Raw genomic sequence first — 21,763 nt, forward strand, 5'->3', positions numbered from 1 at the left:
TCAACTCTATGCTGTTTTTTTTTTTTTTTTTAAAATGATGTGCCCTTTCTTTTTATTGTTAGTTTTTCTAAATAGATGAGTCCAATAAACACCGCTGTGGATGCACGCGAAATGGGTAAGTCATTCCTATTGCACTGAATGAAGGAACAGCACTGCAAACTTACAGGCCTCGTTTGTGAATAATATGTCGGATTTAAAATGGCCTTACCTCTCTGGGCCTCAGATTGCAATGGAACCACTCATTTAGAATTTCATCAGACTTTCTAATCAAAGCGTTTACTGTGACAAGCTCATCTTTGTCTGTACAAAGTTACACCTAAAACACTATATACGCCTCTATATACGCAGATTTATGAAGACCCACTAGACAGATGAATAACTTATCAGTTAAGCAATAAATTCATCACCAGTCGGTACTTGGCCTATTTTCTTTCTGACAATTTTAAATTATGGACGTGGATCATACATGCAGGTCTTTTTCGGATCCCGAGATCGCATCCAACGCAGTTTTCAGCCTCAGAAAGTGTTGTCGCAGTTGGTAAAAGACAGCCGCTGTGATCACCTCCCAAAGTTTCTCCCTACATCCCAGCATAGGTGGCATCGCTCCAAATGCAGCTCCATTTTTTTTTTTTTTTTAATTTTTCGTTTTTTGTAGACAGATCGGTCGTACAGTGAAGTATTCATGCTTCTGTAAACTCTCCTAAGCAATGTCATATGCTTGGCTGCACGTCAGGACACTTACAGCACAGCAACAATGCGAATGACTTGTAAATAAAGCGTCATTCCACCGAGCGAGACTCCATAACCTACCTTTACCCCGCTCAGTCTGCAGGCGCAGCGCCTTAAAACCTCGACGGTCTGCCGCAGATGGCGAGACGAGGCAAAAGACACATGTGAATGCGCTCGGACTCCTGCGTGACAGCGACACGGACTGCTCCTGCTTGCTTCACAAGATGGACAAGAAACCGAGAGTCGTGGCACGAAGAGCGACACACGCACAATTCAACGCCGCTGCACGTTGCATGATGTCAACACGCAAATGTTGGAAACTCGGTTCAAGGGCGCCACTTCTCGGCGACACTGGGGAATTACAGTATTGTCTTTTTGACTGTAACAGGTATAGGGCAACATTTCTGGGAACTGTAATGCAGGGTAGCGTCTAAAGAAGTGAAATCCGAGCGTAGTTTTTGCGTTAATGTTGTGAACTTGTGTGTCCCACTTTGCCAGTGGCAAAATGAATGAATGAATGATCTCCAAAAGTTGATTCTGTTCATCTGGACGCAGCGTTTTCAGTGGGAGAAACTTTTAATCACTCTAATTATTGGTTTTCCTATCAAAAATATATTCAAAAACATATGACCCCTGTACAAAGTCCTATGTCCTGGCTCTTTGAGCAGCCACTGAAAAACTAAAGTGACTATTTATAGTAATTCCCAGCCAAGAATTGATAAAGTAGCTCTGATCTTAAAGGGGAAATCCATTACCTATTATGTGATTGCTCCTTAAATGCTTGTTCCACCAATTCCTACATCATCGCATCTATCCCGCACTGGTCTGCAGAGTGCTGTTTAAAAATCGCATTCTCAATTATAGGTGCTGACAGGAGGACTTTAGTCCACACAGTAATGTCTTGTCTATTGTGAGCGTGTTTGACATTAACACTCTATAGGTCTAATTCAAATTTCAGCACCACGGAGAGCAGCCAGGTCTGTTTCAAGCTGGCAGGTGGTGCACGCAAGTAACTCCATTGTGTTATTATAAGTTACAGTATGGTTTTGAGAGTCTTTGGCTTCCTGGTTTTAGATTGATTTATTATAGAATTTATACCCTGACCTTTTTACCTTTTAAAGGTTATTTCACTTAATCTTGTGCACCTTTCATTTGAGCCAAATTCAAATCTAGCACCCTGCTGTGTCGCTTGTTTGATGAACATCAGCAGTTAGGGTATGTTACTGTCTCTCAACTACTCTCTGGTCAGCAGATGTCGCTCTTTGTGATGCAGTTACTTGAACATCATGTATCCGCATTCAGGCTAAAACCAAACCATTATAAATTTCAACTTTAGTTATATTTGGTATGACGATAATCAGTATTCCTATGTTAATTTGTGTAGTTATGTAACGTGACGTTTGTCAAAGTGCTCTGTCAGAACTACCCTGAATGAACACGTTTAAATATATATTTAAAAAACAACAACACTTTAACAAATAGTTCATCTGCGGTTTGGACCCCGGTGTTGCAGCTCTATAGATTTAATGCGGTCTTCTTTCAACAGCGTTTTTTTTTTCTTCTTCTTCTTCTTCTTCTTTCTTTTTCTTCTTCTTCTTCTTTTTTTTAGAGGCAGAGCAGTGAATGTGACCTGAATGCAGGGCATGACTTAATGGGATGAGACGCAAAACTCATTCAAAACAGTCTCTTGAAGACTCCGAAATGCTTTCGCAGCCTTAGTCATCGCAGCCATATGATTTCTCTGGGCTCAGCGGGTTTCCGTGTGAACCTGTTTCGGTCTTTGGAGCGATGCCTTGGCTACAGTGAAATGCGATTTTGAGGAGGGACAGTCATGGATTTTGGATTTCGTTTGTTTCGTTATAACGTGAGGTCGACACCGATAAAAGACCATGGAGTGATCGGCACACAGTAGCGGGGTTTGGGGAGTGAGGAGAACGACCCTTCGGTGCGTCGGTTGCCCGTGTCAGAGCTCCAGTTCTGCGTTTTTTTTCTGTTGAGGGAGCCTCTTGGCAATCGGCATTATTTTCTGTCCGTCTGTGGCTCGTAGGGGAGGCGGAGAGAGAGCCGCGGTGGAAGGCGGCGTATTAGCGCTATAGCTGCCGAGCAGAAATAATTGCTTTATTTTAATTTAATTTTTTTTCTTTTCTTTTCTTTTCTTTCTTCTTTTTTGAAGGGGTGGGGGGAATGAAACGTGGCTTTTGTTTTGCGAGCGGACTACCAAACTTGTGGTTCACTGCAGCATTTTGCGTCTTTTCTCTCCGCTGCAGATGATACAGAAAACCATCATAGCGGTACCCCACCACTGCAATTTTTGGGCAAAGATAAGAGTGGCGTCGTCTTGCAGTTAAGGCTACTATGGCAGCATAGGAAGCATCTTCTGGAGAGAGTGAAACCGCCGATTCCTTGCTTAGCATGTCTACGATGCCTTATTATTAGTAGAAATCAGTGACTGGGTTTGAAACCCAGCGTCACCCCGCGGTTCCAGAGCTACTGTTTACCCACTGAAAATCACCCGAAAAAGCAGCGGATCCCGATGGCATGGACACTTATGCAAGGTCTGCCGCGCTGTCGTGCTACTGGAGCCTACTTGCTGTCTCTTCATTCAACCCAGCTCCATCACCATCGCCCCGCAGCCGAGAGAGCCCTGCCGCAACGCGACCAGCGACCACCGAGCCAAAGCAGGCGGCATGAGGCTTGATTCAGTACATTTATCCATGCTGGTCATCGGGGTCTCATTCGCCTGCTACTCCCCGAGTTTGAATTCCCTGCAGGACCAGGCTTACAAATCCGCCGTGGTGATCGAGGGCAAGGTGCAGTCTACGCCTGTGAACGTCTCTGCGGAGCCGTACCGTGTGAATGTCAAAGTGCTGGATGTTTGGCCCCTAAACAGCGGGGGTCTGGAGCGAGAACAGCTCGTCACCGTGGGGGAATTTGGATCTGAGGCTCCGTGCACCAAAGTGAAGAAAAACCACAAGTACATTTTTTTCATGGACCCCACTGACGAGCCCTTGGTTTTTAAGGCATCGTTCGCGCCTCTTGACACCAGTGGAAAGAACCTAAAAAAGGATGTTGGAAGGATCTTGTGTGAGGACTGCGGTAAGTCAATGTAGCCCTAATGTGGAATACCGGTGAAGTCCAACCCGGAAGAATCAACGTTGTGTTAACAGCCCCGGGCTTGGGGCTTTTGGTAACAGGCACTCTGGTGAATTGTGGTTATTGTGGCCACAGCATGGCTTGGAGTCACTGGGTACCAAATAGGTGCCTAAGGGGCGTCTATGCAGCAATTTTCGACAACTCTCGCAGGCTCCCATAGCCCACATGATCAATCAAACTCTCTTTCTCTCTCCCATTCTCCCTGAACTGCAATAGACAAGCGCCTCGCACTGTTGCTAGTGAGGAATTGCAGTTTATGTGTACTTTACTATCTGCAGCCAGGAAAGCTGCTTTATTCTTTGACATTTCAGACACATTGCAGTGCACGTTTTACTTGTCGTTAGTCATACAATCATTGCAGTTTTCCAAATATCCTCGTGGCTTCTTTTATGAAATGTCAAACGCTTACATTTAAAGGAGCGAGCACAATTTCAGGACCAGGGACAGCGGCCTGTATCACCGGTATCACGTGTTGAAAATCACGCTGCCCTAGGCAAATTGGCTCCTAGGCTATATTTAGGCTACCGCCCTGCTTTAATGCTTTAATGCCACACTTTGTCGTAGCAGCAGCAGAGCAGGTCTGTCTGTTTGCAGACAGACCTGCTCACATGCTAAGGGCTAGCAGTGTGCTGTAGCTGAATCCTGAAACGTGATGCTGTGATTGAAAATGTCGAATTAACAACTTTCCCACGTCACACTCAAGCATTTTCCTTTTCTTGTTAGTAGTTTAAGAAATAACTTTGGTCTGTAGATGTTGTTCTTAGAGAGTAACGTGAAAACAATATCCAGGGCATTATGTTTGCAGTGAGGCATCATGACCCTGTTAATCGCCATTGAGAGAATCAGGTTTATTGACAGCAGATATTTCAAAGGAAAATAACTTTGCTCTTTTCTTCTTTTGTTAGATTATTTTCTTGAGGATGTGGAAATTACGGAGTACAAAAAAATAAAGGAAACTGCGGTGCAACAGGCTGCACTCAAATCCTGAATTATTGTACATATGTAGATGGACACAGATTTTTGCTTTTTCACTTGATTTGCATAAGCAATGTTGTTTTCAATGCCCTTTACTAGGCTAAAATGAGCCCCTACTACTTTAATTAGAAAGTAGTGCAAGTGTCTGTAACGTGAACTTAAAGGCCACATAGTTCCTTCATTGTGTCTAGGCTATGGTGTTTGCTACTCAGCTGTAAAATCTTACTTGCCTGTCTTCCACACTTCTTCCACAATGTTTAGGACACACATTTGCACTTCCATTGAAGCACTGCGGCCTAAAATGTGATGCGTGTCCTGTACTGCTGCTGTCTTAAATCCACTTAGTCTGTACTCACGAGACACAAATTCTCCCCTCTCCTCTTGATTGTGCCACTCTCACTGTGGCTTTTAAACTCATCATCTTGTTAGAGAGGTAACAGAAAATGGACCCTATTCCCTTTTGGATTCCCTGAACAGCCCAAACAGCCCTTGTCAGTTTTTCTGGCACTTATCAAAGCTTGTCAGTGATGTGATCAAACTGGCACAGCCACCTATTGTGTCACTTTGAGTTACCACACCCAGTTCCTGGGCCTTTTATTTACTTCAAAGAACCCATCAAAGTATGTGGTTATACATGGATATTAAGATCTCCCCAGAGTTTCTTTTCTGACCCCCCTCTCCTCCCCATTTATGGCTTGTCATGCAAACAGTAACAATATCCTCGTGATACTTTCAGTTCCTTTCTTTGTTCAGCACTAACCAAAGATCACCAACTTTATGGTGACTGTTTTAGGCATTTAACTATCTCTTAATGTTTGCTCATATTTTTTTGGCTTAACAAATCTTGTTTAGGCCCAGAGACTGATTCCAGGTCTTCTTAGGACCTCCCCAAAACTTGCCTTTAATCCCTTTTTGGCACCGTACAGATGCTGTCTAGTGTGTTAAACATATATACTGTGCAACTCTCAAAATTATGTGGTTGTGTGACTTCCACTTCCTATGAGCTGCCTTAAACTCAGGCTACCTACAGCAGTTAACACAGGTGTTAAAGTGAGCTTGAGCACCTTTAGTAAAAGAGTAAATCTGATAGGCAGAATAATACATATTACTATTGAGTATGTTTTTTTTCTACCTGTACTTGCTTATAGCCAAAAGGATGGAGTAATAAGAAAATAATGGCATGAAATCCCACAACCTCATTGTGGGATTTCGTGTCACATCCCCTTGTCCGTCTCATCCCTACTGAGTGTTAATGGTGCAGATGTAAATGAAGCTGCTGTGGTGGAAATTTAGCATCTAGCTCACTCCTCTTCAAAAGAGGAGTTAGCATAAATGTTGTTTATACTTTTGCTCATAAACATTATTTTTTGGTGGGCAGTAATTTTAACTGTATAGAATCTTGTTTCTGCCACTGAAAAAAATGCTTCCTTCAATTCATCCATTCTCTTCTGCTTATCCAATTTTAGGGTTGCCAGCGACAGCTGTTGTAGGGCGAGAGGCAGGGTACACGCTGGACAGATCACCAGTCTATTACAGGGCCAACACATTGACACAGACAACCATTCACACTCACATTCAGGCCAATTTAGAAATGCCAATTAACGTAACCCCACTAACATGTCTTTGGATTGTGGGAGGAAGCCAGAGGAATGGGAGAGTACCCACGCAAACATAAGGAGAACATGGAAACTCCATGCAGAAAGTCTTGCTGTGAGGTAACAACGCTAACCACTGTACCACCAAATAAAAATAACAACACTAAAATAAAACCAAACCAAAAAAGGCAAATTTCTTTGCCATCGATAAATCAGAACTTCAGGTTATTATCTTAAAATTTAAAGTTATTATATCTCAAGAAACCCCAAATTCGGAGATATTTAACTTGAAGTTTTGGATTAATGGATGTCATTTTTTTTCAGTGGCAAAACAAGCTTCTGTACGTTTTGAAATGATTTCCCACTTAATAAAAATAAGTGGAAACAAGCTTAATAAATTCAACAAATATGATCACACACAAGCTGTTTATATGCAGTTTATATTGCAGTGTGTCATGCTGGCTAAATATACATGTGCTGCCTATTTACAATAGAGAAATGTGTTAGGCAAAGGAGGAAGATGAAACATAATTTTAGTTAAAGTTAACCGGTTATTTGCTGAGCAGATATTTGATAAACTGGAAATTTAAAGTTTACTTGTAATGCCTTAACTTTGGAGATTTTAATCAGACATGCATGACATGCTGTAGTTGTGTTTTTTCATATTGTGAAACATCTTGCAAAGGAAATCAAAGCATCATAATTTTGTGGTGCTGTATTCAAAGTTTGCAATGAAATACTAGGTACTTCAGTACAGTTTCATACAGGCTGGTTAGCTGGCAGTACTGTGGTGAATGTACAGTCATGTGCTATGTTGGACAGGTGCAGAGCAGATTGTGGTATTTATGGTCAATGTAAGTTTACATCAAGGGTAGCAGATCTTAATGCAAAAGTAAGCTGATGATGCCGATAAGCTTCACTCAGTGGAATTTACCTTTTATCTGAACTTTATATCATCTAGTGGTTTCAGATCAGGGACGATAGCTCATACAACATCTGCGTCTATCTTGTTGAAAGTTAAGTGGCAAAAATCCACAAAGAGCAGGGACTCTCACAGCAGCACCAGACCACAGCCTATACACAAAGGAAAATTTTACTGGATCTCACAATGCAAAATATAATTGCTTATTTCAAAGTGGTTCTTATGCCCACATTGCACTGCTACACCCGTTTCCTCACCTGCAAAATCCCACTGTAACTCCCTGTTAACACCTGCACTTTGGCTGCAGGACTCAGTCAGCTGGGTGCTCTGGGTTTCTGTCAGAGCAGAGATGAAATCAGCAACAATTACACTTCTTATGCTACAGGTTACAGAAAGCATGCACAAACACAGGTTCATGTTAGCTATGAAAATGCTGCCCTCACACTGGTTGTCCATGTCTGGCTGAATCAGTAGCATTATCTGTGACATTACTGTGTATAAAAAAAGTTATACAGTAAGCTAGCAGACATATAAACATCTCACTCAAGTATACATTTCAGTATCATTGCATGACAGCCAGTATTTCCTTGGAGTTTAGTGCTGCTCTGCAACAGGTCACTGTTGATGCTATCACTTTTAAAAAGGAAGTTCGCTTATTATACAAAGCAGGCACAAGCATGTCAGATATACTGGTATTCCAGAATAAGGAAATCTACACAGTGGACCATAGTCAGTATTAGTGCACCATAAGGCCCAGTGACCTACTCCTCAGTACACAATTTGTGTTTAAATCTCTTTTTAAGCTTGTTGAACATATGTCAGTTGACTTGGCGCACAAGTACTGAAGTAGGAGGCAGACTGCTCTGTACACACACACACACACACACACACACACACACACACACACACACACACACACACACACACACACACACACACATTGTCATCCATTTGTCTATTCAGAACCTTTTTCAGAGATCACATCTCAGGATTGTTTCATTATTTTATGTATTTATTTATTTATTTTAGCCTAAATCAAAAGTGTGCAGACTGAAACAAATGTGGTAGGTGCCCCCCCCCCCCCCCCCCCCCCCCCCCCCCCCCCCCAGCTTTTTGTCTATCCACAGACTCATTGAGGAGACCTACATAGCTGTATTTTGCGTGTGCATGTGTGTGGGTGTATTCAGGCTGGTGGGAGCACTGTATGAGTAAAATGAAGTACAAATCAGTGCAATGTCTATGACAAAAAGCTCTCATTTTAAAAGCTGTACATTGTACTGCAAAATGCATCAAACATGCAAATCACTGTCACTTGTGTGTATTTTTAAAGTGCTCATTCTGGCCATTTAGTTTTTTTGAGCTTGATCAATGTAAACCTGTTGCAGTGAATGCACACCCTGTTACTAATCTGTCACTGCAAAGTCCAACTGTATGCAGGTCACAGCTGCTGCATTGAGGTGGTAGACAGGCAGAATTTTGCCTGCAAGCAATTTCTGTGAATTGGAAGAGGTCCTTAGAAGAGCCAGACATAGAACAAGAATGACAGCTGCTGATGGCTACTGGGCTCTGCTTCTACCCCACAATTTAGTCTTGTGGCAGCATTAATCAGCATGCATCTACAAGTTGGTCATTACACCCCAATGACACTCTCAGGGGCCATTTAGCAAACAGTTGTGACAAAGGTGCTCATTTACTGTATTTCACCAGCAAAAATTATTGCCATGCAAAGGATGTGTGCTTGTTTAGGTGATGACTGAAGCGTTTTTCGATGGTCAGTGTTGTGGCCTTCCAACTGAACGTGACTGAGATTACACTTTATATTATGCGATTGTGTGAGGATTGTTTTCTATGTTCACATGGTGGTCATTTATGAAGAATTTCTGCCCCATTCAATCTCATCTTGGCTATTTTACAGTGACAAGATTGCTTGATGTATAGTCACAAGATCTGTGGGGGAAAAAGGCATGACCATTTTCAGTAATTGGGTGCCCATTTTCTTGTCCATTAGGTACTTTCTCACAATCACTCAGACTTGTGCTCCACGTTTCTAGAGACAGATTTTTAAAAGCTATTATTGTGACAGGGTAAGCATTTAGGATATCTATCTTTTGCGTCTCCATAAGTCACACTGCCCCAGTAACAGAGCAGCTGTCATGGCACAGTTGAGGTTTTCTGATTTGGGTCATGGTTGTACCTGTTTGTACAGCAGAGCTATTGCAAGTGAGCAAGCGGTGTGCTTCGAGCCTTTCCTCTACACTCCTAAAATTTCAAATCAGATTCTTCCCAGCTCGTGTGTTGTAATTGTTGCTCTTCTGCGTTACGTAATGAGCTCTATAGAGCCATGATATGAAAAAAAGAAAGAACAGTCATAGCAGAAATAAGAGTTAGAAAAAGATGATGATTTAGAGCAGAATTCATTCTTTTTTTGGAGGTGAGGCACATATTTGGTTATTACTGTTACTGAGTAAGCCAGTACTTTAACTACAGTGTTAGTTGATCCATTTATTGTTTAAAACAGTGTGAAGCTCTTAACGCTGATGCATGTTTGTGAAAGTTACACAATTATCTCACCAATGAGGAATGTCAATTTCCTTTCTGCTCTAGTTGTGGCATTCACCAGATATGCAATGTCATTTGAAATACTCAAAATCACAGTGGATGAAGATGGAACATATTAGCTTTAGTTACTACCACCTAAAAACTTTCTGTTATTATGTAAATGTACTGTGTTACTCCTTGCCTTCCATGATTTAGAACATTAATACGGTTACTGTACAATACTGTGCAGAAGTCTTGAGCCACCTATCATTGCTTTATACTTTGCTGGGAAAATGGGAAATGTGTGCCGGGATTTTCTGAAATATGTGCAAACACGCATGGAAATACAGTATATAAAGCAAAAACAGAGTATGTACATTTATAAGGTGCTTGAAAGTCAATATTTGGTATGGCCACCTTTATTCTTCAACACAGCATGAGCTCTCTTAGGCAAACTTTCTTGTACTCTCTTTAAGGATTATTCAGGATTAGTTCTCCAGGCTTCTTTAAGGATATTCAGAGTTTTTCTTTGGATGCTGTTTGCTTCTTGTTCTGCTCTCTCAAGATGATCCCACACTTATTCAATAATGTTGAGCTTCTGGTTCGAAGGAGGCCAATCAATGACTGATAGTGTTCTTCTGTGTGGTTTTCTATGCAGGTATGCTTTTAATGCACTGACAGTGTGTTTGGGGTGTTTGACATGCTAAAATTGAAGCTATTGCCAATTAGATGCTTTCCGTATTGCATATTTCCATATTGCGTGGTGGATCTGATGATACTTTTCTGTTTTTTGGCAAGCTCTCCAACACCACAGGCTGAAGCGCAGTCCCAAACCAAACAGGGCCTCCACCACAGTGTTTTACAGCTGTAGACACTCACTGTTGTACCTCTCTCCAGTCTTCCTCTGTACACGTTGATGGATTTTTGGTCAAGTTCTTGTGTAATTTGGCATACCTTAGTCTTTTCTCCTTGTTTTCCCATCCTTAAGAATAGCTTCTTGACAACGCCCCTCCGCTGAGACCAATGATGAGGCTCCAGTAAAGAGTATTGAAATATGCTGAAAGGTTAGTTTGTAGACCTGCCACTTTTTATTGTCCTCTACTTGTCCAGGTTCCTCAAATTTGTTTAAGGACACACTGCATACCATACCAAGTTTTCAACTAATAGATCTTTGAAAATTACCTTGTTAGTGGAAAAATACTAGCTTGCGTTTGTATAAGTATACCAACTGGAGCATTTTTCACAGATTTACGTAAAGAAATGAAAATGTGTTTTTGCAGCAGGATGGTAGTAACAAAGTGCAATGCAAAGGTGCAATTTAAAGTTGGTTCTTTGCTAAGCCGTCTGTTATGTGCAGGTCTACAGGTCAGTGTTAAGTGGCATAACAAACAATAAACATTCCACTGAAAATGGTCAGGTACAAGGACTGGACTGAAAATGAGTGAAAAAGCAGCCAATATATATATATATATGACTACAGTAAACATAAATATATGACAATTTTGGTATATGAAAGATACAAAACGGGCCAAAATTATCTATCAGCTGCAAACACAATATTTGATTTCCAAATTATATTCATATCAGTAATTTAAGATGGGCACCGATTGGTAGCAGGTATTTGAGAAATAAGATTCAGGTTTTCAGCTTGCTTAATGGTTCTTGCTGGTTAGACAACAAATGTTAGAGAATGTCATGTACCTAACGGATTTCATACAGTATTACGGTTATTAAGGTTAAGCACCATTTGTGATGCAAGGAAAGCTCTGGACAAAGCACAAAATGGAGTTATCACTTCCTAATTCTTCCCGATCCACAAAATGCTGACAGTTTACTTATGTGCAGTTTAACATATCCAGCATCAGAGATACTTGCTATAGTTTAAATGTCTGTTAACATAAGCTTTAGATTTCACACACACACTAAAGCAATGCTTTGGACGATTATAAATTTCCATGTAATACAGAATTATGTCTGGGCTCATGGAGAATAATGGGCTTACTCTAAGTTCAGCTGGATAAGAACTATGAAAACAAGTCTGCAATGCCATGCAGTTTAAAACTTTCAATTTTATATCTGGTTTATTATTTGCTTCCATAAGTGCAAACTGCTTAAGTGAGAGTTTAAAAGTATTTCGTAAGATCACGAGACTGGGGAAATAACAGCCTGCACGATGCCATATTGGTAGATATGATAGTAGACAAACATGATAGACTGCCTGCTTGTTCAGTTTCTCGCTTAAACATGATTAAGCAAAATATGCATGTGATATCATTGGCAAAAATGTGGATTTAAAAAAAATTGCAGTAATTTAATAGCTGTGTCTGCTTTTATTTGTATTCATGTATTTGTAATTTTATGGAAAAGGTTTTTTGTTAATAGATCAATACTGCATGCACCTTCTGCTGCAGGTAAACTGCACCTTTTCACCAGCTTTTATCAAACATTGCATCGCAAGTCTCTGACAAACGGGTCAATATTTTCTGTGTATAATTAGATAAACAGTCATGTTTTATCCAGAGCATTTACCTTAACTGTAAAGCCACAGATCTTTGTGTCATGGCTGTTATACTGCAACACTGCAGCTTGCAAACAGCTGGCTGAAATCTACCATCAGACAGAGAAGCAGATTTGGATTGGTTAGTGGTGTGAATGCAGATTAGTCTTACAGTTGGAACCTAATCTCGCAAACAATAATCTCCATTAATCTCCAGCCTGCTTGAATTCACAAACTGGGATGAAGGCTGCGTTTGAAATGGCAAAACTATTTAGAGCAGAACACGAGGATAGTCTGTCTGATACTTTCTGCGACAGGTGGAAACCCTGTCACAGAAAGGGTTTCCACCTGTGTTTTTTATACTTAACAGTCAGAAATATTCAGTGTCAGTTCTGTCACAGTTTTATTATATTTTAAAACTGTGCTAATGAATTGGTACAAAAAAGTTTACTGGTCCTTCTAAAGCAACAGGGACAAAAAAGAGGATATGGTTAGAAGTTGCAGGAAAATGTGGACCAGCACATTAAATCAGCTCTCACTCAACCCATCTCTATCACACAAGGATCTTGCATAACCCCAAACCCTATCGCCCCAATTTTGCCTGCTGGCTGCTGCCAGGAAGATCCGAAGGAAGACAAAAAGATAAAAATAATATTTAAAAAACAAATAATAATAAAAACGCTATCAGAATATCAAAAGGAGAATAAAAAGGGCAACCTTGCCTCCACATAACCCAGATTTGTGTGTTCTGATAAAATGATCCATGTTCAGTCTAAATACTTAATTTATTCTTCAACTTTATTAGATCTCATGGCATACCTCAGAGGAAAACATCCACGTCCATGTTATCAGCTATTCAGTTAAACAGCTCATTCACCCTGGAAGACACCATTATTTTTTATAAACCTCCCTGTAAAACACTAGCACTGGATTTAATGTACAGTGTCAGCACCAAAAGACATTTTAAAGGATTGTTGAACCTTTAATTATACTTTACAGTGGGGCAAAAAAGTATTTAGTCAGCCACCGATTGTGCAAGTCCCCCCACCTAAAATGATGACAGAGGTCAGTAATTTGCACCAGAGGTACACTTCAACTGTGAGAGACAGAATGTGGAAAAAAAATCCATGAATCCACATGGTAGGATTTGTAAAGAATTTATTCGTAAATCAGGGTGGAAAATAAGTATTTGGTCAATAACAAAAATACAACTCAATACTTTGTAACATAACCTTTGTTGGCAATAACAGAGGTCAAACGTTTACTATAGGTCTTTACCAGGTTTGCACACACAGTAGCTGGTGTTTTGGCCCATTCCTCCATGCAGATCTTCTCGAGAGCAGTGATGTTTTGGGGCTGTCGCCGAGCAACACGGACTTTCAACTCCCGCCACAGATTTTCTATGGGGTTGAGGTCTGGAGACTGGCTAGGCCACTCCAGGACTTTCAAATGCTTCTTACGGAGCCACTCCTTTGTTGCCCGGGCGGTGTGTTTTGGATCATTGTCATGTTGGAAGACCCAGCCTCGTTTCATCTTCAAAGTTCTCACTGATGGAAGGAGGTTTTGGCTCAAAATCTCACGATACATGGCCCCATTCATTCTGTCCTTAACACGGATCAGTCGTCCTGTCCCCTTGGCAGAAAAACAGCCCCATAGCATGATGTTTCCACCCCCATGCTTCACAGTAGGTATGGTGTTCTTGGGATGCAACTCAGTATTCTTCGTCCTCCAAACACGACGAGTTGAGTTTATACCAAAAAGTTCTACTTTGGTTTCATCTGACCACATGACATTCTCCCAATCCTCTGCTGTATCATCCATGTGCTCTCTGGCAAACTTCAGACGGGCCTGGACATGCACTGGCTTCAGCAGCGGAACACGTCTGGCACTGCGGGATTTGATTCCCTGCCGTTGTAGTGTGTTACTGATGGTGACTTTTGTTACTTTGGTCCCAGCTCTCTGCAGGTCATTCACCAGGTCCCCCCGTGTGGTTCTGGGATCTTTGCTCACCGTTCTCATGATCATTTTGACCCCACGGGATGAGATCTTGCGTGGAGCCCCAGATCGAGGGAGATTATCAGTGGTCTTGTATGCCTTCCATTTTCTGATGATTGCTCCCACAGTTGATTTTTTCACACCAAGCTGCTTGCCTATTGTAGATTCACGCTTCCCAGTCTGGTGCAGGTCTACAATACTTTTCCTGGTGTCCTTCGAAAGCTCTTTGGTCTTGGCCATGGCGGAGTTCGGAGTCTGACTGTTTGAGGCTGTGGACAGGTGTCTTTTATACAGATGATGAGTTCAAACAGGTGCCAAACATACAGGTAACGAGTGGGGGACAGAAAAGCTTCTTACAGAAGATGTTGCAGGTCTGTGAGAGCCAGAGATTTTCCTTGTTTGAGGTGACCAAATACTTATTTTCCACCCTAATTTACGAATAAATTCTTTACAAATCCTACCATGTGAATTCATGGATTTTTTTTTCACATTCTGTCTCTCACAGTTGAAGTGTACCTCTGGTGCAAATTACTGACCTCTGTCATCATTTTAAGTGGGGGAACTTGCACAATCGGTGGCTGACTAAATACTTTTTTGCCCCACTGTATCAGTGAGGCATTGTAACATGGCATGGAAGCCTCCTGCACCTGATGCATTGCTTTTTGATACGAAGAACCTTCCACTAATATGCCCCATTTCCTTCTCTTTACCTGTTTTACGGTACAGCAGAATCTCATGGGCCTTGACGTCTCAGACACTACAGTGTAGTGCTGGACTGTGACTATGTAGTGGACCGAGCTGGGCTTTTAGATTAGCTTACAGCCCCCCAACCACTGCCAACATTTATAGAAGTCAAACCTATTTATTCTTTAACACATTTAAAAACGACAAGGGATAACCGAAGTGCTGTACAACTAAAAGCAGTATAACCGAGCTGGGAAGACAAACAATAACTCAGTCACATTTAGGTGTTTTAATCTGCTTCTACCAGAAGCATCTGATTAGCTGACTTTAAAGACATATCAGGAATATCCATAGTTAAAAGTTCAAAAATGTAAAAGGATTCTAATCTGTTTAAAACCATTTATTTAAAAAAAACAATCAATAAAATCTTAAAATCAATTCTGTAACCGGGCATCAGTGTAAAGAAGCCAAAAACAGGGGAAATATGGTCTCATTTACGTGTGCCTGACAGCAGTCGAGCTGCTGCATTCGTTGTAGACAACAAAGCAGAGCCTGGCTGATTACGAAATAAAGGCTACTGCAATAATCAAGCCCGGATGAAATGAAGGCATGAATTACTTTCTCAAAGTCAGCAGATGGGAGAACGTTCTTAATCTTCGCGAGGGCTCTCATCTGGAAGAAATTGGTTTTAACAACAGAATTTATTTCTTTATTTTGTTTTGTTTTGTTTTTGTTTTTGCAAAGGGCCAAGGTCACCTTTAAATGAAGAATGTGAGTCACCAAGCGCCCCCCCCCCCCCTTTTTTTTTTTTGTTCATTCAGGTTCAAAAAGTAAGCACGTCATCTTGACCACACTATTGTAAATCTTTCCTTCAAGCTTCCCATTTCCATTTAATCACCTTAAGCAATGGCGTCATTAACAGATTAAATATTATTGTCTGTGGCATTATTGGAGACTCCTTCAACCCAAACAGGGAATCAAACAATCCTCACTCCATCCATCTTTACAACCACTTATCCGATTCAGGGTCAGTTCAAGGCACCCTAACGCAGGGCTAATATATGATTCCTATTATATTTTTGTATGGTAGTCTTTACTGTGTTTTTCTGTGATTTTCAGTCACTACTTTCTTGTTTCCTATTGTACAAGTACTGTAGTACTGCAGTGGTAGTGGAGAGCACAATGTTTGACTATGTCCACTAAATAGTCACAGTGTTCAGTGCACTATTTATTAGACTAAAAGCTGGGCCTACAGCTAAAATTTTTAGCAAAGGTTAAGCAGTGTATCTCAACCTCACTGTTCTCTCACTAAATCTTTTGTTAAAGCTTCCCATTTCTGTTTAATCACCTTAAGTGATGGCGTCATAAACAGACTAATTATTACTGTCTTTGGCATTTATTGAGAATGCGTATCCCACCCCACCAGAGAAACAAATGGAATAAAAGCCATGGATCTCTTCAGTACCAGATGCTGAGCAGTTTCTTAGCTGAAAATAATGCAGTGTAGACTAATCATCCAACCTTGTAAAATAATTTTGCTAATAATGCACATAGCACGATTTGAACAGCATTCCTTGAGCATCCAGACAGCCAGCCATTCTCTTAACTGTTTATTCTTTTCAGGGTCATTTCGGGACAGTCTATCACAGGACTGATATGTTATTTCTATTGTATATTTGTGTGACGGTGACTTTCAGTCCTTACTTTCATTTACAGTTTCTCCTCATGTGTCCTGTTTCACTGTATGTGTCTTTTCTCTGTCTGTGTGTTTTGGAACTGGGAAGATGTGCTTAGTTTCTTTAAACGACGACAACACAATGAAAATCTGCTCGAAACCTTTTTTTTTTATATTGTTGGGATGTGTCAGTTCATTCATAAACAGATGTCCTCAAGCTCTTAGAGCCACATAAAAGGATCTGCATTTAAAAAAATATATATCTACTGACTACATCGTCAGTAATAAACCTGACAAGTTAAAAATTTGTAGGTTGGTATTTGTTTGTGATTTGTGTAAATTAAGACTATGCAAAATTAAGTAGGTCAATATTTATAAAACGGCCAGTGGCTTATTCTTTGGACTACCTTGAGAGATGGTATAAGACGGGAACTTTTATAAGCATAGGGAAACTGTAAATGGCTTTAGGTGTTATCATATTTTACCAGTTTTATAAATTCAGTTATTTTTGCTGAATACCTAAAATTGCTGGCCAGAAGTTTGGTAACAAAATGTGTATATAACACTTGCTAGGGACATTTTAGATAAATAAAAGAAGAAATCAAAGAACATCTGGCACTAAAGAGAACATTAGTCTAACACAAATGTTGGAAATATTGTAGTTCTTAGACTTTGGCCTCTGTAACTACAGTTTACACCCTGCAAGTGGACTTTTTAGCAGTTAGAGTTTTTCAACCCACTGAAGAATGTTGACTTCACCACAATGAGGCAGTATATGATCAGGATCAGGACGAGGAAGTGGGAGAAACACCAAAAAGTTGAAAGGGATGAGTCCGTTGGGAATGTCCCAGCAGTTGTTAGGCTCCTTGCCTCTACAGCTGGAGCAGTGTCAGCAGCGCTCAAATGGCCACAATCGCCGCACAGTCCGCAAGATATCAACAGCACAACAACTGTGAAACTCACAGCCATTTGGATTTTACTTTGATGACAAAGGCAATCTGTTTTTCCTGTCCACCCCTGAATGCCCTGGGGTGGACATTCCTAAAATACAAAGAATCGACTCTTTCAAATACTACAGTATTACTACAGGTATACTTCAGAGCTAGCACTGAATAACATAAGGCATGTACTGAAATTTAAAAAGAAAAAGAAAAATACTATAGATGAATGACTAAGAAAAAAACACAAAATTGCCAATGAAATGGAAAAACACACATATACCTGGTTTGCAGCGCATGTTTCCACACCATAGACCCCTATTTAGTGTGTTTACGTTGGCCTGATCATTATGACTTGTATCCTCCTGCTTTGTGAAGGCAGTTCAAGTTTACTCAGCCTTTTGAATTATTCAGTAATTTGCAGCTATCTTGGGCTGCAATACGCTTCCTTCACAGGCTGCAGCTAGTGCACGTATTTAAATATTTAAAACTTGGTTTTTTTTTCTTTATATTGTGCACGCCATGAAAGGCTGTCACCAAAAATAACCTCTTAAACTCCTTTGGTATTATCATTAAATAAGAAATCAGTAAATAAAAAGAGACACGATCCTATTTTTAAACGTGAAGTCTAAATATGAGACATATACAGTTCTGTGGGTTACCACCCCTTGTTTCTCTCAGAAAATGTGAAATAGTTGCAGAATTTATTGAAACATATGCAAACGCACACAGAAATGCAGCATATAAGGCAAAACAGAATTTCTAACAAGCCTGAATGTGAGTATTTGACCACATTTATTCTTCAACACAGCCTGCACCCCTTAGGGAAGTTTCCTTGTAGTTCCTTTATGTAGTCTTCAGGACTAGTTCTCCAGGCTTCTTGAAGGACATGCAAAGCTCTTCATTGGATGTTATCTGGTTTGGAGTTTTCTTCTGTTCACTGTCAAGATGATCCTGCACTGCTTCAAAAATGCTGAAATCCTGGATCTGGGGGGCCAATCCATGACTGATATGAGTTTTTACTGAACTGGCACTGTGTTTTGGCTCCAAACCATGATGGAGCCTCTACCATGTTTTATAGATGGCTGTAGATACTCACTGTTTTAGCTCCCTCCTGACCTCCTCAGTACATATTGATGATTTGAAACACAAATTTCAAATATGGATTAACACCTCTTGCCAGATTTTTGGTCCAGTTGTGTAATTTGGCATACATCAGCCATTTCTCCTTGAGACTGTTTCTTCGACAGCTACCCTTCCACTGAGACCATTTCTAATGAGACATCATTGAACAGTAGATGGATCAGCTGAAGGGACCGATGCGTCTCTCAGGTCCTGTGTCCTTCTTTCCTAAGCACGTTACATTCAGACACTCGTCATCTGTTGTGTATCATTTTTTAGGCCTCCCACTTCTTCTTTTGTTCTCTACTTTGCTCAAATCTTGTAAGGACACGCACGTTTTCAGCTAATAGCTCTTTGGGAATCACTTTGTTAGTGCAAAAATCCAGTTTTATGCCTGTTAAAACTGCGTTATTTTTGGATTGTTTCATAGATTAAAGTAAAGAAATGAGAACAAATTATGTGTTTTTGAAACAGGCTGTTAGTAACAAAGTGCCTAACTTGTCTCTTACGTGTCAACACAACACTGGTTCATCCCTTGAGTTATGTGCCTTTTGCATGCTTGAATGAGTCACAGGTCCGTGTTAAGTGGCTTAACAAACAATAAACATTCCTCTGAAAATGGTCAGGTACAAGGACTGGACTGAAAATGAGTGAAAAAGCAGCCAATGTACAAAGAAAAACTTTGAAAGACCTTCAGAATTATTGCTCAAGACCACTTTTAAAGACAAATAAGAAAGTCTGGCTCCTTGGAAGTTAAATATAGAGAAATGACAAATGAGCAAAGACTTTTGCACATGCATAAATGTAAAACAAACATGATTTTTTTTTTAACTTACGCTGTATTTCAGTATGAAAAAGATTAGACTGCAGACTAGTCTTTTTGTTTGGAGCAAAGAACAACAGAACATTAGAAGTTAATTATTCATTGACACTAAAAAAACCCAATGTGGCCCATCTGTATTAATGGCATAGAGTGTAGATCAATGTTGGAAATCTGCACTGCATACAGTTTATCCATCATTCCAACTAAATTGGGGGAAATAATTCTGGGCTATTAACTTTGTTATATACAGATTTTGCATTCTTTACATCGATCAACAGGTTAATCACATCACATATTAATTAATATCACTTTGGATTAATACATGTGAACGGCATAACTCACAAACTACTCAGGTAACCTCCTTTTTTTTTTTTTTGATCGGAAGCCTCGTGAAGCTTCTTGGTTTGCCCCAATACTAAACTGGTTACTCTTTTCCCTGCGTCTGATACTTGTTGTTTCTGCAGCCCAACAGAGCACTAGATTCACTTTTGGTTGATAATTCTTATGAACAGAATAATTGCTTAAAGCTGGAGGCCTGTGGTCATGATTGTGCTCACACAAATTACTCTTGAGATCAACACTGTTTTGGCATGTTGCAGAAGTAGTCTACTATTGCTCAGTCCACAGAGGGAGGGCATAGCTGGCAGGCACACATTTCGCTTGTCGATCTTCGTAGCTGCAGGCGTATCATGGAAGAAAACACATTCCATAAACATTCCATAAACTGGTTTATAGGTGAGAATAGAGCTCCTCAATCACAAGGTATAAAAGGTTTGTGTAAACAGCTTAACGTCTTCGGCGGCATCTTTAGCTTTGGCTCTAGCTTCGGTTACTGTAGAGCACCACACAAGTTTTTAAGTATACATACGTGCGCACTGTGTTTGTAATGTCAGTGACACTGTGGTGGAGAACGGGAGTTAACACAGTCTTACTTAATCCCTAAAATAAAACACAAACACTATAATCAAAACACAAATGCAACTCTCGCTCTTTCATTGGAAATTATGACTCGATGTAGCCAAAGCCGTGTAGCTTGTTTTGGCTGGAAAAGGAGAGGAACAGTATCAACTGACAGTGTAAAATGTCAAGAAAGTGCCAAGTCTTTGGAAGAATTATAGTACAGCTTATTATTGCTTCTTATTATTGGGCAACAGTAAGAAGCAGGTTGCATTAACGAGTGGCAAACATGACTTCATTTGTGATTTGTGTAATTTAGTATTCACAGCCTTAATTTGACTTATTGCAGCAGCATTTTTTTAACCTACTCATCAGTTAACCATTTGTAGCTCTGGGCGATTCTTCATTACACTATCACCTCAACAAATTGTCCGGTAGCTTCACAGGAAACAACGTGGCAATAAAGAACAGTACGGATGATAACCTTTCACTGAGGCTCTCTCTCTCTCTTTGGCCTTCAATTACTATAGGCCCCGGGCTACTGCTTCACTCTCATCAAGCATCAGTTTCTTGTAGTCTGCTGGTTTTATCAGTAGATTCGGGCAGGTTTTATTTAGTCACTACTTGATGACAGACGTACCAGCGTTTTGTACTTCTTTTTAGGTCATGTCACGGTAGTAAAATTTGTTCAGTCACTGGGAACAGAGTGTTGCTTAGAACGTGGAGCACATAACTCTCAGAGTAGTTTAGTTGTTTTGTTAATTTGGATATCTCACATTTCAGTCCACCTTCTTAAAAGGTACATACAGAAATAGTTCATCCTTTCCTCATCTGAATCTGAACACTTTTTTGTTTTGTTTTTATGGGGAATGCATGCAGATCGAGGAAAAAAGAAATTCCCAGCTCGATGTTGTTGCTTGCCGGTGCTTGTGCGTGTTATCCTTTTGGATAATTGGCTGAATTTCTCTAAATACATATGCTATAATTCTGAGTCTGCAAGCATATGCATGCTTTCCTACGTCAGCTGGTTGTAGAATGGCTAGCTTCAAACCTTGCCTGCATTTGCGCCGTGATTCAAGCGTGAACACTGACATGCAGCCTCTGTAAGATTTAATAGACTGAAATAAGCATTTGTCCGAAAACTGTGTAATATGACAGCCAATTATGCATTTTAGCAAAGAAAGCTGATGGTGTCCATGACAGGAACTTCAACCAAAAAT

General features: G+C 40.4%; 1 protein-coding gene across 3 annotated transcripts in view; it reads left to right on the plus strand.

The window, feature by feature from the left end:
• The first annotated feature begins 3,248 nt into the window (after nucleotides 1-3,248).
• nrg2a (neuregulin 2a) overlaps nucleotides 3,249-21,763 on the plus strand; it is an 81,514-nt gene continuing 62,999 nt past the window's right edge. Inside the window, exon 1 of one of the 3 annotated variants that reach the window (XM_085420519.1) lies at nucleotides 3,249-3,825. In XM_085420519.1, the coding sequence (XP_085276645.1) occupies nucleotides 3,417-3,825 (409 nt within the window). In that variant the 5' untranslated portion in view covers nucleotides 3,249-3,416. The remainder of the gene's footprint in view (nucleotides 3,826-21,763) is intronic. The other 2 variants (XM_085420517.1, XM_085420516.1) reach the window with 2 other exon arrangements.

This window comes from Rhamphochromis longiceps, linkage group LG10 (genome assembly GCF_057381845.1).
Source record: "Rhamphochromis longiceps isolate RC_006_pf linkage group LG10, R_longiceps_female_GT1.1, whole genome shotgun sequence".
NCBI lineage: Eukaryota > Metazoa > Chordata > Actinopteri > Cichliformes > Cichlidae > Rhamphochromis > Rhamphochromis longiceps.